The sequence below is a fragment of the Astyanax mexicanus genome, chromosome 20 (assembly GCF_023375975.1).
Source record: "Astyanax mexicanus isolate ESR-SI-001 chromosome 20, AstMex3_surface, whole genome shotgun sequence".
Taxonomy (NCBI): Eukaryota; Metazoa; Chordata; class Actinopteri; order Characiformes; family Acestrorhamphidae; genus Astyanax; species Astyanax mexicanus.
In genome coordinates this window covers 36956812-36974776 of record NC_064427.1, presented here as the reverse complement: position 1 = coordinate 36974776, position 17965 = coordinate 36956812, and the positions used below count along the sequence as shown (strand labels likewise).

Below are 17965 nucleotides of genomic sequence, written 5' to 3'. Positions count from 1 at the left end.
AATAGCAAGTTTAAAAGGTTTATAACTGCCGTTTAAAAGCATTAAAAATAATAAAATAACACCTGCAGTGCTGAAACATTTGATATTGCTCTCTAAAGTAGCTAATGGTAATGCTAACATTACATTCATGTAATGTTTTGGATTAGCCAGTCTAGCACACACAGCAGAAACTGGTTAATCTGGTCTTGTTAAAACTGTAAGCAGTCTACTTTCTGCTGTACGTCAGACCTATATCAGATCTTTATCATTTTCACACTAATTATTTATTTGTTTTGAATAAAATTTGTCAAAAAATCGATCGATATTTGCTTTTATTGTTTTTTTTTTACAGCTAAGATGTGATATATTAACAAATTCCTAATAAGGAAATCATGCTATGCCAAGTAAAATTATCTAGACTTCTGAACCTCTAAAAACTCTTTAATAGTAAGTTATTACACCAAATGTTTATTTAAGACAGTTTAACCAGAGTTTAGAGAAGATTCTGGATCTGAAAATTACATATTAAAATAGTGGACAAATACATGCAGAGTTTTGTACAAATAATAGTTACTTAAGACAAGGGATTTGTTCAGGTCCGTTCATAATTAAAAAAAGAGTGAAATCTGCACTGCATTTATTTTGTTGTAGTCAGGTTGTATTTATCAGTGTTGTTAATGGAAAATAATTAATCCTAAATTTGTTTGTAAAGCTGCACTGACTTTGGACTTGATATAACACAGTGGACCAACACTAGCAGAAGACTACGACTCTTCAAACCATCAGATGTGGGTTTCACTTTTAAGCAGGACTTGGCACATGGCCCACACTGCCAAAACCAAAGGGTTTGTATAATATTCTAATTATAATCATTTGAGACACTAATTAAGCCATAATAATCAACAATAAAAGAACGCTTAAAATATATAATTCTGTGTGTAATACATCTATATAATAAATGAGTTTCACATTTTTAACTAATTACTGAAATAAAGTAACTTTTCAATGATATTCTAATTTTTGGAGATACACATGTATTATGTATTTATTCATTCGTTTATTTGCTCATTGTTCTTTTTACAGAATGTATGTTATTTATGTTATTTTAATATATAATTATGCCTTCCCTAAAAAAATCTGATTTAAAATAATAATTTTTTTATCAGATTATATGAGCTAGCAGTCGACGCGCTATCTTTTCGCTTGAGCTTCTAGCCAATCATCATCACCGGTCTAATTTATGCCTGGCCTCTTAGCCAATCAGCTGCCCCGCTGCGATCCGCGGTTGTGATTGGCTGGAGAGAAGTACGTCGCTTCTCGCCTTATCAAACAGCGCTGGGCGGTGAGTCGGGTTTTTGAGCTCAGTTCAGAGGGTCAGTTCTACAGAGCTCTGATAAACATGGTGCATAAGGCTGTGTGTGTGCTGAAGGGGACCGGAGAGGTGACCGGAACGGTGTTCTTTGAGCAGGTAGATGAATAATTGCGGTGTTTTACACTTTTCTGTGCAGGAGTGCGCGAGCTGGCTGTGCTAGCTAACCTGCTGAGTTGCTGTGTCAACTCGGCGCGAGCCCGCAGACTCCGAGCGGTGTGCACTGCTTCAGCTGGGTTACTAGCTAATGCTAACTAACATGTTAGATAATACCCGGGTCTTTAGTGCTTTAGAGCGCGTCCTGCAGGTTTTTTAATCACCAAACCTGATTTGTTGACGTTTTTAGCTCATATAAGGACAGTATCCGGTGTTCTGTCGAGTTATGCTACCATGTCAAAACCGCGCTACCTTAGTGTAAGTTATATTTAACTGGAAAAAATACAAAAAAAGAACAATTTTAGAGAACGTTCCCAGCAGATCTCTCAGTAAGTTAGATGCGGGTTAGTATATTTGAACAGAATAAATCACTGTATCATGTTAAAGTTATGTCAATGAGAGGTCTTTACAAACTGCTTTTGTATTTTCTTTTTCAATAATAGTAAATTGTATTTATTATTATTGTCGATTTAATTTTGCGCTTTTGTGCAATGCTAGCGAGGCCAGATTGTTTACCGCACAAAAAATTATTCATTATAAAGAAAAAACAGAAGAAATAATTAAATGGTGTAGGTCAGCGCATGCGCAGTGCCTTTAGGAAGCATATCTCGATGGGTAGCATAACTTGACAGAACACCGGTGTAGCTCTGCTCCTCCTCCGCTAGCGAGCCCCGTGGTTAGCAGCTATGCTGTGTGGTTTGCTAAGTGTTTTGTAACGAGCGCAGCGGCATTTCATACAGACCTTGCTAATCCTGCTGCACCTTTCTGTGTGTTAATGCAAGCTAAATCTCCTGCTCCATAAATCTCACTTTAGTCACAAACACGGGAAAACTATGGTTTATATATTTAGTTCTAGTTAAATCAACTAGGTTAGGTTACAGTTTATGCTCCTCGTCATTAAACATAGCACTGCTAATTACCTAACGTTACATGTATCATAGTATTAGCTCGACTAACTACTGTTGGATAAGTGTAGTAATAAGTAATAGCTGTGTGGGGAAAAGGCATAATCACCAGATCAGAGTTTAAACTGGGTAAAAGGGAGTTAACCTCTGCACGGCCGCAGACCCAAGTCCAAACTTCTTGCTGAGTCATTTGCATCGTGCGGTTAATTCATCCAAAAAAACGAGTTTGCAAGTTGAACATGCACAAACTAAACAGCCTAGAGCTGGAGCATTGCGTATAACTCGTTTTATTAAATAATATCACGGTATTTCGTGGTATTTTTTTTATTCTCGATAACGATACAAAATAAAAATACAAGAATTCTATCAAATCTCATTGTCATTGTACTATTTATGCACTCCAGATATCTCCATATATCCAGGACTAAAGTAAATTAAATGATACTGGACAGATATTATCTGTCTCTAGTAGATACATATAATGAACAATGAGAACAGTGTGAATGTTTCTTTAAAAGTACTACCCTAATGTGATAAGAGGTGGGTGATACGGCACGATATTTCCAGGTATAATAACGTTTACGATATTCAAAAATGTTGGCGATATAATTGTGAATGATACAATATGACACACCCCTACTCTTTATAATTGTTTAACTGATATATATATATATATATATATATATATATATATATATATATATATATATATATATTAAGGGTGGATTATCTAACTATATAGGAGCTAGTATTCATCTTCTATCTATCAATAAAACCATGTCACAGTTGTAGCTACAAAGCTGTGAGTAGTTAACATTAGCTTAGTTAGGTTATCAATTTAGAGACTTTAAAATGTGCCCTCAGTTTAACAATTTATAAAATAGTTTTTAATGAATTTAAACAATGCACTTTTCTATATTTCACAATAAATTCTGTCATTCATTTTAACAGACTATACTTTGATATGTATATCGGGGATATCATCTATATATATATATATATATATATATATATATATATATATATATATATATATATATATATATATATATATATATATATAAAATGTGTGTTTTTTTTTTTTTTAAGTATATACATATAGTGCAGATAAGATAAAGTCAGATAAGTTATGATTATGGTAGATTGTGACCAGTATTATTGCACAAGGACTAACAGTGAATAAATAGCAAATGAATAGTAGATGAAAGGTGAGAAATATTGCACAGTAAACATATTGCACAAATGGTGATAAAGAGAACATGGTACACATGGTGAATTTGCACATTGCACACAATACAGCTATACTGAGCAAGTAGTTTTCATGTAGTAATAAAATAGTAAACGAGTGTTTACTGAGAGCATGGTGTGTTGTACAGTCTGATGGTGTGTGGGAGGAAGGACTTGCAGTATTTCTCCTTCACACACTGCTGGTGCATGGGTTTGGGACAGGTTCTTTAGCATGTACTAAAACTTAGACCTCAATCTCCTGTCTCTCACCACCTCCACTGGATCCAGAGGACCCCAGGACAGAGCTGGGCTTGCTAGTTTGGTATTGCACAGTCCTGCAAGGTCACTTTTGCATATGCATGCCAAAAGATGTACAGTACTGTGCCATCCTGTACATTTCTGTTCCTAGAGGTAGCAAATGTGTAACAAAACGTGTGTTTGTTAGAGACTGACAGTAAGTGCTCTGGTGTTTCAGGGTGATGGTGCTCCAGTAAAGGTTTCAGGTGAGATCACTGGCCTCACTCCTGGCCTGCACGGATTTCACGTCCATGCTTTTGGAGATAACACAAATGGTGAGTTTTTTTTTTTTACCCTCTGATGTATTAAAAGCTTAATTACAATTACTGAGATGTTTAATAATACTTTCACTTCAAAATCAGATCATGTCACTGTGATGTGTTGCTTGAAGTATGCTCACAAACAGTAATGACCGTGCTGTTTTACTGTTAGGTTGCATCAGTGCTGGGCCACACTATAACCCATACAACAAAACCCATGGTGGACCTACTGATGAAATCAGGTATGTGTACTTTGTATTTACCCACAGAAAGCCTACTTTCTTTGTACTGCTCTTCATGATTATACAGTGCCAATTGTTGCACATGTCCTGACTTGCATACCGACACACTGTAAAATCTGCACTTGGTTTCAGTGTAACAAACTAATTTAAAATGCAAGTCAGATAAACACTTCTGCACTTATGCACAGTCATATGACTGCTTCAGACACTACTTTGTTTGAAAAAGTAACTAATCTTTTCTAAGCTAGGATTGTAACATAAATGATAGGGGTGATTTGATTTGGATGTGGTTGATTCTAAATCGGTTCACAAATGCCCAAAATCGATTCAGACCATCGTGTTTTTGCATTTTGATCTCCTAGTGCTCTTGTGCAAGTCTATGTTCTAAAGTAAGTGTATTTGCAGCAAAATTGGCTCTATTAAGTATGGCTATAGGGAGGGCTGAATACTTTTGTATGTCACACTAGGGGTGGGCGATATGGCTCTAAAATAATATCACGATATTTCAGGGTATTTTTGCGATAACGATATACTTGGTGATATAGGAAAACTAAAATAATTCGGTAATTTCAGGAATATAGTATAATAGTATAACAGTATAATCATTATGTGGCAAAATAAATAATATAGCATAAAATAATATAATGCAGCAAAAATATTGCAGAATATTTAGTGCATGCATATAAACTGCAAACTAAAACAATTATACAATAAATACACCTAAAGCTTCACAGTGAATAATAGACTACTTTTAAGACAGAACAGCCCTGTTATCACGATATGGATTTTTAATATCATGATATTTCTGTGTCACGATATATTGTATACAATATAATATTGCCCACCCCTACGTCACACTTGTCAGATATTTATTTGGTTAAAATTTTTAAAACTCATGCATAATTATTGTTCTGCTTGAAAGTTTGCTGCTTTTGGGTTTATTTTAACATTACCCAAACAACATTAACCCTAAAAGCCCCACCAAAAAAAAACTGAAGTGGTGATTTAATTTTGGAGGAACTGTTTTGAACGGTCTACACAGATTGTTCTATGATCAACTAGTCTAAAAGATAACAATAGCGGATTGATACAACCAACTTTTCAGCAAGCTAACAACGTATTGCAGGACTAGAAGCTGCTATGCTATGTGGCTTCTGTATAAACCATTGCAGTTCAATTAGAAATTACAGCTCATCAAATTATTTATTGGTAACTAAATATTTATTATCACAAAAGGAAAATCAATGTATTTAATTCTAGCGTCATGTCACAGGGCTGTTAATTGACATTTAATACTGCATCTATGCATTCAAATACTGAGCAGTTAAAAAAAAAAAGTTGATAAACTATAGCTTCTATAGCACATATGTAAATGATTGCAACTGCATTTGGATCGGTGCTCTAATTTTCCCTACTTTCCCACAGACATGTTGGAGATCTGGGTAATGTGACAGCTGGGGCTGATGGTGTTGCCAAAATAAACATTGAGGATAAAATGTTGTCTCTGTCAGGGCCACACTCAATCGTTGGAAGGACCATGGTGGTGAGTAAACTAAACATGGCACTTTCATTTTCTCTTTTACAAGACAGTAACACTGTCACTTATTCCAGTGTGTCTCTGGACTAACCAAGCTAACATGAAAACCACCGTCAGTGAGGTGTCGTCCTGCATCCTGTCATAGTATAGATCAGGGGTGTCCAAACTTTTTTTGTTGGGGGCCAGATGGAGAAATATATTTGAAGTCACGGGCCACAGACTCTATAATAAAACATATAATGAAATATACCACTTTAAATAATACATTTTCCTGATTACTTTCATTTACACACCATTTTTTACTTGACTTACTATCTTTATCTTTGACAGTGTTGTGTAAACTAAGATTTTTCAAATTGATGTTTTATTTCATGATGTCTCTTAATATTAAACGCCTTAATTACAGCAACTTTTAGACTCTTTGGCCCGTTTTTCTGCGCTAGAAATGCGCACTCTCTCCGCTTTTAGACTCTTTGGCCTGTTTTTTCTGCGCTAGAAATGCGCACTCTCTCCCCTTTTAGACTCTTTGATCCGTTTCTGACACCTAGCTTTCAAACTGTGAATCTCACATTAGAAAAACCTGCTTAACAGCGGGCCAACTTTCATTCTATTTCTAAAATACCTCGTGGGCCGCTCCAAAAAAGGAAACGGGCCGCAAATGGCCCGCGGGCCGTAATTTGGACACCCCTGGTATAGTGAATAGTGAGTTTAGCTCAGTTTTTATAATTAATTTACAGTATCTGATTAAAGTAAGTACACCCCTCACAATTTGTGTACATTTTTAACATTTTTTTAAAATATATTTTCATGGGATAACGCTGAAGATATGACACTTAAAAATACAATGTATAGTAGTCAGTGCAAAGCTTGTCAGTGTAAAATTGCTGGGCTCTCAAAATCACTACATTAATGTCTAAACAGCTGGCAATAGAAGTGACTACATACCTAACATAGGTATGGTGTTTTTTTTTTTTTTTTTGGTACTAAATGTTCAACATGGCAACTCATGTATACTATTCTGTAGAAAAACTGTTGACATTTAATTTCAACAGCAAAACAAACACACCCCTCCCTTTAGTGCTCCTTCTTAAACTCTACGCCCAAATGTATTCACATTGTGGGTTAGCATGTTTTGCTAGTACCTTTTGCTGCTGCAAAGTAAACCATCTGAGATTATCTAGCACAAGCATTTATAAATGAGCTAAAAGAATACTGGCCTATTTCTGGGCAACCGCCAAAGTAAGTCAGCATTTACCCACCTATAACGCAGAAAAAAAGCAAACGGCTTTCTGTGTTTGGAAGCCACTGTTTCTTTTTAGATGAAATGATATTTGTTACAATGGCCCAAACAGAGTCCAGACCTAAGTCCCAAGTATCTGTGGCAAGACAAAGAATGTTCATAGAAGCTCTCAATCAAACCTGGCTGAGCTTGAGCTGTTTTGTAAAGATGAATGGGTAAAAATCTCAGTCTCTAGACGTGAAAAGCTGGTTTAGAAAAGCTGATTAGGCATGTGGCACCATAAGTCCATGCTTTTTTGCTGCAGAGATTCTTATTATTTTGGCAGTACTAATCCACAGGCACTAGACATCAAGTTTCTGTGACAACAAGCACATCTGTGTCAGCAAAAAAGATTAAATGCATTTAATAGGAGGGGTGTCCATAGACATTTGGACTTTGAAGACATGCATTTGCACACACATGCAGGCACTTATTTAGCACTATTGAAAGATGTATTGTATCCAGCGTAGCTAGTGTTGCTATAATGATTTAACCTAAAACAGGTTGTGAGTCTTGTGCAAAGATCAGGAACTTCAGGATTGAAGTAAATATTTCCTGAGTTATTTAATGGACTGATGATTGTCATGTTGGAAACGGCCCCTCTGTTAATGGAATGTTTCATATGTTCCAGATCCATGAGAAAGAGGATGACCTGGGAAAAGGCGGCGATGAAGAAAGTCTCAAAACTGGGAACGCCGGTGCTCGCTTGGCCTGCGGTGTGATCGGCATCGCCCAGTGAAGCAGACCCTCCACTGACGCCTGCCCGCCCCATTATAGCACTGGAACAAATCTGAGCTCTCTGTGACCAATTTCAGCTGCCCCGACTAGCACTAAATTTGTTAAAGTTGAAGAGTTTATTTTTACAGAGTAAAGAAGGTGAATAGCGTACTCGTGCCCTAGCTGAATATCTATTTCAGAGTTAGCATTTGCGCTTATCAGACAGTTTGATTTGTACTCCTGTGACAGCAGCGAAGTGCTGTTTCTGTTCACTATATTCCCATTTCTCCAATCAATAAATGTTTGATGGGTACCACAGGATATGATTGTGTTTTGATTATAGTTTCCTGCTTTATGAGCAGTTTCCACACTTCACTTTTGTATAGCCTATAGACCTATTCCATTTGGTGTAAAAAAGGGTATATGTCCCCTATACTTTCATTTGAAGCCAATGCAAAACAATTTGTTCCAAGTAATTTGGAAGCATTTCTCTTGGTTAATAATTAGAGAACAACTTCACAGATTCACATATTAAATTGTGATTAGATTTTGATTGCTTTTGTATTTAAACAAACCAGGAATAAAAACAATAATTAATCCGTAGTAAACAGGAAAAGGTCTAAGGGTATTTTTTGAAGCTAATTTAGGACGCCAGCATACAAGTAAATATGAAACATCTCCTCAATCAATTGTATATCACCGATTGATCTGCACAGTAGTGGAATTTGTTCTGTCAAGGAAATATTTTCAGCGGGCGCTTCGTTGCCTGTTAAAGAAATCATATCACCAAACATATTTAATATAATGCAGGACCATTTTAGATGAATATTCATGAGCGTAGGAAGTGACGTAGCTGTTCCTAGGACACTTCCGTTTTGCGATAAACAGCGTTCAAAACAGTTTATTATTACCTTGTTTAAATTGTCTGCGGAAGATAAAATCAAAGATGCTACTAAAGTTTTGGGTCGGCTGGGAGGTGCCACCTTAACGCCTAAAGCTGGAATTTGTTCAATGCAGAGGACCTAGACAAATTCCAACTGCTGCGAGATGTTCAGAACGTCTGCGGTTGCCAAATCACTACAAGAAATTTGAGGAGCTCAAGGCTGATCTTGTTGTCTGTCTTCTGTCTGTGGACACTGGCTTTGGCCTTGTCTAAACAGGTAAGTATAATTTAAGGTACCATTTATTGCGAACTGTTTTTTTTGTCTCTTTGCAGTTGTACATTCTGTCAAACTCCTTTTCCTAAAACAATGTTGCAGAAGCACCCATTTTTTTTCCCCCCTTAGTACAACATAACCAATGTTTGATAAATCCAAAGCTGTCTTTATTTTTAAATTCAGCCAATAGTAAAAATACATTAAAGGGATAGTTCGGTATTTTTGACATGAGTCTGTATGGCATCATCATAACCAGTGTCGTGCATCCACACTGACTTACCCCCCACAGCGTCCTGTGAGCCGAGTTCTTGTCCAGTTTAGGTCAAAGCGAAAGTAGTCCGGCATGTTTGCTGGGGTCAGGAAAATAACTCCTTTTTCTTCCCAAAGCAGTACGTGTTCAAAAGAGTGATTTATTTACATCACAAAAAACTAACCCTGCAAAAGTCACGCCTCGTAAATCACTTGGGTCCTACTTTCTCTCATTTCGTATCAGTGCGCGTCATTCTGACAGCGAGCTGCGCACGCGTCAACTTGTTCTGTGTTTTGGCAGTGCTTAGCAGCTGTGTTCAGACTAGCAACGCAAACGAGCTAACTTTAGGGAGAAGTCTATTGGCTTTTATAAGCTTTGTAAACATATATATATATATATATATATATATATATATATATATATATATATATAGCTAGGTGTGTGTGTGTGTGTGTTAAAATGGTGCGGACTTGTGACTATCCAGGCTGTAGCAACAAAGATGTGGCTGATTCTCCGCAGAGTTTTCATTGTTTTCCTGTGACTGATGTTGCTCCGAGGAAACTTTGGGTACTAGCGCTGGGCATCCATGTGGACACAAAAGTGGAAAAAATAAAAAAGCTTCGTGTTTGCAGTGCGCACTTCAGCGATGATGACTTTTTATCCACATGTCCTGGACAACGACAGATGAAGAAACGGATTCTGAAGAAATCTGCTGTCCCTGCACCCCAGGTAAATAAAACTGTAGCCTACCAATATTCTCTACAGCATTCGCTCATAGCGTAAAAAAAGTTCTCAACACACCAGCATTCAGGAGTGCAGGGAAGTCACTGTTGTTTGTGATGCAAGCAGCTGCCCCGCTGACATCCTCATCAATGGATAGGTCTTGCATCTCGGGCATAACTAAGTCCCACTCGTGGCAACAGTAGCATTCCACCTCGGTCTGCATTATTTCGCACTTGAAACAAGTGCACCAGGATTTGTCGGCCACCCTGGGTATCGCAGCTCCAGCAGTGGCTCCAGTTTCATCTTCCACCACTTCTCTGTCCACCCTCTCTCTTTCTGCCCGATCTAATTCCATTTGGCGAAGTTCAACATCTGTATACTCGGGTTCATAAAGATATCCCCGTGGCTCTGAGCGGTGATCAATGTTTTCCTCGTCACTCTCGTAGTCACACATGTTCTCGAGGCGAGAAGTAAACAAAGCGACCCAAACACGTAGGCTAGCTGTCGGGTTGCAGCGCTGCGCGCATTGATATGGAACGAGAGAAAGTAGGACCCAAGTGATTTACGAGGCGTGACTTTTGCAGGGTTAGTTTTTTGTGATGTAAATAAATCACTCTTTTGAACACGTACTGCTTTGGGAAGAAAAAGGAGTTATTTTCCTGACCCCAGCAAACATGCCGGACTACTTTCGCTTTGACCTAAACTGGACAAGAACTCGGCTCACAGGACGCTGTGGGGGGTAAGTCAGTGTGGATGCACGACACTGGTTATGATGATGCCATACAGACTCATGTCAAAAATACCGAACTATCCCTTTAATACACAAAAATAATTTGAAAAATCCAAAGCTGTTAAAAAGCTCCTAAAATTAAAGCTTGAAAGCTCTGCCTCTATGAGCGGGAGGTCGCAGGTTCAAGCTGCCGGCACTCAGAGGGAGCAAAATTGCCACTGCTCCCTCCAGGTGGGGAGATGGCGCTCTCCCCCTGCCCTTTGGCTGCTCGCGTCACAGGTTCACTGGTTCCAGACCAGCAAGATTGTGGGGCCAGAATGGATCCGGCTTTTCTGGCCAAGAACCTGTGATTTTTGCGGTGGACACGCAAAGAACCGTTCGGGAACCTGGCACCAGCACCGGCACCACGTCGGTGGAAAAGTGCCCCAAAAGAGCTTCTAAAAGCATCACCCTGTGCCAAAAATGTGTTTACGACATGTTAAATACAGGCACCTTGCTGGCATGTCTGGGTCACTCTGTTCAATGAGGCTCTGAACCATCTGTATTTGTTCTTTGGTCAAATGCGACTCAATTTCAGGAACCACAATCTCTCCATCCATTTCACCGTCGTGGTTTGTGGCAATGTCCCAGTCAATGTCAGGCTCCTCCAGATCCTAGCACAAAAGACAGAACAGAGTACTAAGTATTGTATTAAAGCCAATTTCTAATTGGACTCTTGAACATATACACTGCATTTGTGACAGAATTATCATATAGTAAAACATTTGAGTGATAAACTTTAATAAATGCAGAATGGAAAACAATGAAAATGGTTGAATCCTTTGTTTTCAAAAGACATTTTTTCTCATAATGACACTAATATGTACCTGGAACACGACTGTGATTTATGTTACAGGCATCCGCTTCAAGTCTAATGCAACATAAATGATTAACTGCATTTGTGTATGTGTGTGTGAAGTATATGCAATTTTTCAAGTACGAATAAACTTAACATACATTTGGCCACATGCTCTTATTATCAGTACTTAAATTATGACCGTTAAAACAGGACCAATGAGTCTTAAATGAAAAAAAAGAAGAAATAATAATACCTCAACATTTTCTGGCTGATCAATACTGATTTCCTTGATACCACAGTGCCACAACTGCTCAGGGGTCATGTTGCTTTCTGTCCGAATTGGGTGATTGTTCCAACCATCAACGAAACTCTCAAGGTCTTTCTTTAGTTTTGGTAGAAACACAGCATGGACAATGAAGAGGTCTTCTGTTGAGTACACACGAGGTAGTGGTTAAGCTTTCACAAGTAATGTTTACAGACACAATGTTTAATTCAAGCAAATCAAGTCATTGCATAGGTCTTAACCATGACAGGTAGACAAATGTATTTTTGCATCAATTGCCAGACCAAATGTGTCCATTGGTTTAAAAAAAAAAAACACTGCACCCATCAGCATGCTTAGGCTTACATTATAATTACATTTAAAGGGGACATGAAACACTTCAAGTATTTAGTAGAATTCACATGATGTCATTTTCTTAAGTAAGCGCAGCGCCATCTCGTCCCAGCGCTGAAAGTGACGTCACGAGATTTTTTTCCCGAACGCCTCACTAACATAAACTACAAGTCTACAGTAACTTAGTTCCTCAATAGATAATAAAATCCAAACCAAAAATCAATGCAAAGCGAGGGGCACATTTTTGTATTGCCCCTGTGTGTAGTAATACTGGGTATAGTATACTTTTATAGGGTGAAGAATGTTTTAATTTTTCCTCTGAACTACTGGGATTTACAGACCGTTTGACTGGAGGTAACTTACCGAAAGTCTAGATAAGCTGACAATTAAAAGATAACATAGCTAGCATTAGCTACTTATCTAGCTATCGTACCATAGCTAGCCAAAGCTAGCTAACTAACTAACGCTAACTTGATGAAGCTAAGTACCCAGTAAGCCTTCTAATTTCCAAACTGAACGGTTTATCAACCAAACAGCGACTTGGTGTTTAAATATCCACTTAAATCATGTATGTTTCATTCAGTCTTAAGGAACTCTGGACTTTTGTTAAATGTTAAATAGTTAAATGTATATAAACCAGCTGGTTAACTGGAAAGCAGTACCTGCTGTGGTCGCGCTGCAGGGTTTCTGCACGGCTCCACGTAGAGAGAGAATAAACACTCCCAAAACCCCTCGCTCTCAGAAAAGCATCTAAAAAGTTCTGCTCAGGTTTCTGCAGGAAAGATCTCTGAGTAAATGCTCCACGTTAGCCTAGTTCAGCTTCATCTTCATCCATAATCTCCACAAACAATAAGCTCTTTTACGCTAGTTATGTACCTGGACTCTTCTACCAACCAACCTCATGACGTCACCAGTGCTGCACGGGCAACATGGCGGCACCCTAGCTCAAACGTAACAAAAATAAATATATTATAATTTAGTGTGTAAACATTTTATATAAAAAATTCCCCCCCAAATAAATTCCATTGTATTTAATCCCTTAGAAAACTTGCACAAACTGAAATGTTTCATATCCTCTTTAATGCATGAAGAAAGGCTAACATACACAGCTCAGCCATCATTAACACCACCCTATTTCTACAACCATCATTAAATGAGCACTTTGTTTTTCTAGAATATCAGACTGTATTCTGTTTCTCTGTTTATGTTTTTTATCCTTTCACCATGCTCTTTAGGATAAAGAAGTAGGCCAAAAGAAATACAACTACTAAAATATTGAAATTGTGCTATAGGCACAGTGGTTCCCAACCTGAGGAGCAAACATCAAGAAGCTGTTCCCTCTCCAGACTCTGAAGAATGTTGTAGTACTTCGAGGTCACGCAGGTTTTGACATCAAGCCACAAGTGTTCAATCCTAAGAATAATAAATTAGTAAATCATTTTTAAGTCACATCTAATGAGCACAGTTAATTATGACAGTTATGCCAACGTTTCTCAAATTAATGCATAGACATCTGTGTTTAAGCCAAACAAAAGGTGAGAAAAGCAAGTAATTTTTCAAAAATAGGCCTAGTAACCTACAACAAACCTTTGGTTATGAACGCTTTTGCCAGACATAAAGCTTCCCCTGTCGGTTCCACGAACGTTAAACATAAATCTTGCGATTTCAACGTTTTCAACACCGTGGTCAGCTCTGACCCTGTAAGGCACAAACACACACAGATTGGGACGCACAAAAGTATATTAATACATTAAAATCCAGATGCTATAACTAGTAAGAGTAAGACACTACATTGAATTAATATTGTTTGTATTTTTCAGCATAGTATTTCTACTATGCGCTTCTAAAATTTCCAAATAATCTGTATTTAAACCTTAAAAGTCATGATAATTACATTATTAACTTATTGTACATGACCTCTATCTTTTAATGACCCAAATATTTATTTATGTAGCAAGGTGAATTCATTAACATTAATGTGCTGGTATGCTGACTGTTTTAAAACACAGGTTTTATTTGATCAGAATAGTTAATATTCATATTCCAATAGTAAATTCTGAACATTCATAATAATAATAATAATAATAATAATAATAATAATAATAATAATAATTATTATTATTATTATTGCTCTCAAAAGAGTAGTCAGTGACAATCTTCATTTGCAATTGCACTAATCATGTCTATTCAACATGCAAAAAGTTTACCTTGATGGTATGCCATGCTTTTCTGTTGCCTCTTTGAAGGCCGCGAATGCAGTTGATGCCAGATTGTTGGTAGCAACACTCAGACACATCACCTGTAATGTAAAATTAAGATATGTGGCCCTTTTAAGTAAAAGAAGATACTGTAATTTGTATATGTATAGGTTACTGTATTCTGTACATTTTTTAAGAAGTGAAAGACAAAACAGCATGAAATTACTCACTTTTCTGGAAAACCCATCCACTGCGCCAAACAGTACAATGTTGTACCTAGTGAGTAGTACAATAAATAAATGCAAAATCACTAACTGTACAAGTACAATGACTTTTATGAGGCTTATAATTTTTTTTGTTAGTTAAATGCACTAACCTGATTAGGTTGTGGTTTGTGTCCACATGCCAAAGTGAAAGAGGACCTCTCACAGAATAAGTCCTGCGTACAACGCAGCCTAATTCAGCAAGTGTTGAGATGATTCCCAGAGAATCCACACGGTGCAATGATGCAGCCACTCTCCTCCACTGAACATGGACTCCCTGTGATCGCATCCTCTCCTTGACCATCTGGTAGCCAGCCATCGGCATTTCATTTTTCACATCCTGTACCATCCTGTCCAGTTCCTCATCACTCATATTGCTGTACCGTCTAGCGGACAGGCCAAACTCCCGCATCCGTCTAAACAGAGTACTCATTGAGACTCCCCTCATCTTTGCAAGGCAGGGCACAGGCAAGTCAGTTTCTAGGAGCTCCTCCAAGCTCTCTCTCTCAATGTCTAACTTGGGACGCCCCATCTGTCCAGGTATTCTCTCAACATATCTATTTCTTTCACTGATGCATTCGATGTTTATGGTTACAAACCTAAAAAGGTCCCGTAGAGCCTGCAACATCTCTGTGGGCATATCAATGTGTCTGGAGAGTGCATTACACAGATACAACTCCTGCCTACATGTAAATTCCAAGTAATCTAAATCGATAGGTTCTCTTGTGAGCCCAATTTTTAATTTGGAGCGAAGCCTTGAGAGCAGATGTTGTCTCAGGGTGTCCTGTAAAGACAGAGAAAAAACGATTTAAGGAAAACGCTATGTAAATGTAAAAAATTATTCATAAACATTTATTTAGGGGCTACCAGTTTTTTACTTAAAAAAAAGGTAACTATTGTTAATGTAGATTAACTATATGTTATATATACACTAATGTGGTAAAAATATTTTTTTCTTAAACCTGTTTAGAGGAAAACACTGTTAGTAATATACAGTATAGTCATACTTGTTTTGGATTTAAAAATAAGGGAAATTTTCCATCACCCGCTTCGAGCCGCCCACCAACTCAACCGAGGTTCAGAATCCCTTACCTTTCAAGACAGGTTTACTATTAATCTAAAAAAAAAAAAAACACCTGTGAACCACTTACAAACTACAATTAGATTATCAGAATCTGATAGGTCTATCTTTGTTGACACTGAAATATTGTGGACATTCCTACATATCTTCTTATATTACAGTTTAAGTAAAACCCTTTTCTAGATATTTACATGTATATTTACATATAGTATCATAAGCTTTAACAAAAAGGACCAGATATATTCCATAAGTAAATTTTAGTCCTAAGGGGCCTACACAATTAATAATTTCATTAATACTTTTTTCTATTGATCAGTCCAGTCCTGATCAATTCAGTTACTTTCAGTCCTCTTCACATTTTCTCTCCAGATAAGATTTAACGTCAGCTGCTCCGACTAGCTCTCACAGCGAGGGGGGCGGGGCTTTCCTACTTTGCGCTCCGCAAAACAAGGAACCTGATTGGCTGTTTCACCTGAAAGGCGGGACTTTCTCCTTGAACCGGCAGTACGATTGGTTAAGAGACACACAGGGGCCAGTGACCTGTCGCCTCAATAATAAAGTTTTTTTTTATTATTCTAATATAATACGGGACATTTACGGGAAAATACTAATACGGAGGACGGTGGGAAAGAGGAGTAAAATACGGTAGTTTCCCGGCCAAAACGGGAGACTTGATAGGTATGTGTAGTACATAGAAAATGTAACGTTAGTTTTATTGTTGGCCAAAACGATTATTAGATTTTACAAAAATAGCGCTTGCATGGACTATTATGAAACAAATCTATATAACGTTACATTCTTTATTGTAATATTAATTATCCATTAATCTTTAGCGTGCCAAATAGCACCTCAGCATAATGGTACAACAAAAAAAAGTTAATATAAAATAATAAATACTAATAAATCACGTACACAATAAACAGCTCTTGCCTCGCAAGTTAGGTAACGCTAACAAGCCTAATTAACTAAGTTAGCTTTTCCACTGCAGTCAAACGGTTCTGAGCACAGAGGGTAAATATTTGGGTGCCTTTTCCACACAGAGATGGTTCAGCGCGGAACGCTTACAAATCAAATCAAATTTATTTGTATAGCGCATTTTACAACTGGTGTTGGCACAAAGCAGCTTTACAGAAACATGATTACAGGACAAAGAATCAGGCAAAACATTAAACATACAAAATACATAATACAGAACCCCCATTAAACGCGGAGGCGAGGAAAAACTCCCTCAGAGCTGCAGGAGGAGGAAGAAACCTTGGGAGGACCAAGACTTACATTTTAGGGGGGGGGATCATCCTACCACTGGTCAAATGGCTTTTAAATTAAAATTTCAAAAAAATCAAACCAGGCTGACACCATTATTTCCCAGCACGTTTGCTTAACCGTACCTGGGGCAACATTTGTCCGAACCGAAGCGCTGTAAACGCGGCTCAGCGTCGTGGAACGACCCGCTGTCCGGGCTTGTCTACGACCCGGTCGCCGGCACTGTTACCGCGAACGGAAGACCCAGCGCTAGCATTGCTAACGGGGATAGCACTAGGTATCTAACGTTAGCTAGCTAACTAACCCATATCTTTCAAATAACCAGCTTCAAGACAAAAAAAAGGAACAAAAATGTCAGCAGAAACGTGTAACCCCAGATTATTACTATTATTATTATTATTTATTTATTATATAAACCCAAAAGTTTTTAGCATAGCTAGCTAACTCACCTGGTGTCGCTCTTCCTCGCCCTCCATCGTTGCTCTGTGAAGCTGGTTGGTGGTAGTGGGCGGTCCGTCACGAACCCGGGAGATAGCAGCCAATAGCGTTCGCTGAGGGAAGGAACCCCGGCCCCGCCCCCAAACTGGCAAAACCACCCCTTTCAAAACTCGAGCACGATCTCCTGCATAAATGCTGCATAAATGTAAATATAATCAATACAACTTTGTGTCTGAGAGTTATTTAACTTAAAAAAAAAACAGGGGTTTTCATCTTGTAGGTAATGTATTTATTTTTAATTTGATTTGAATGGCTAATGTATTGTTTTATTAATTTAATTAAATTCTAAATAATTAACAATAATAAATTAAGTGGCTATAAAAATTGTATAATTTAAATGATTCATTTATTTAATTAATAATTTAAATAGTGTTTTCAGA

At 37.7% G+C, this 17965-nt stretch overlaps 2 protein-coding genes across 2 annotated transcripts; one reads left to right on the top strand and one right to left on the bottom strand.

Annotated features, from left to right (window-relative positions):
• Nucleotides 1-1282: 1282 nt before the first annotated feature.
• Nucleotides 1283-8281, top strand: sod1 (superoxide dismutase 1, soluble). The gene is made up of 5 exons (XM_015605332.3): nt 1283-1447; nt 4112-4208; nt 4366-4435; nt 5861-5978; nt 7883-8281. Exons 1-5 carry the CDS (start codon nt 1379-1381, stop codon nt 7988-7990), a joined length of 462 nt encoding a protein of 153 aa, XP_015460818.3. The 5' UTR covers nt 1283-1378; the 3' UTR covers nt 7991-8281.
• A 2604-nt stretch (nt 8282-10885) lies between these two features.
• Nucleotides 10886-17640, bottom strand: LOC111195090 (uncharacterized). The gene is made up of 8 exons (XM_022681432.2): nt 17537-17640; nt 14857-15527; nt 14711-14756; nt 14490-14581; nt 13870-13980; nt 13592-13695; nt 11920-12092; nt 10886-11481 (listed from the first exon to the last, which is right to left on the bottom strand). The coding sequence occupies exons 1-8, from the start codon at nt 17561-17563 to the stop codon at nt 11275-11277; spliced, it is 1431 nt and encodes a 476-aa protein (XP_022537153.2). The 5' UTR covers nt 17564-17640; the 3' UTR covers nt 10886-11274.
• Nucleotides 17641-17965: the final 325 nt, after the last annotated feature.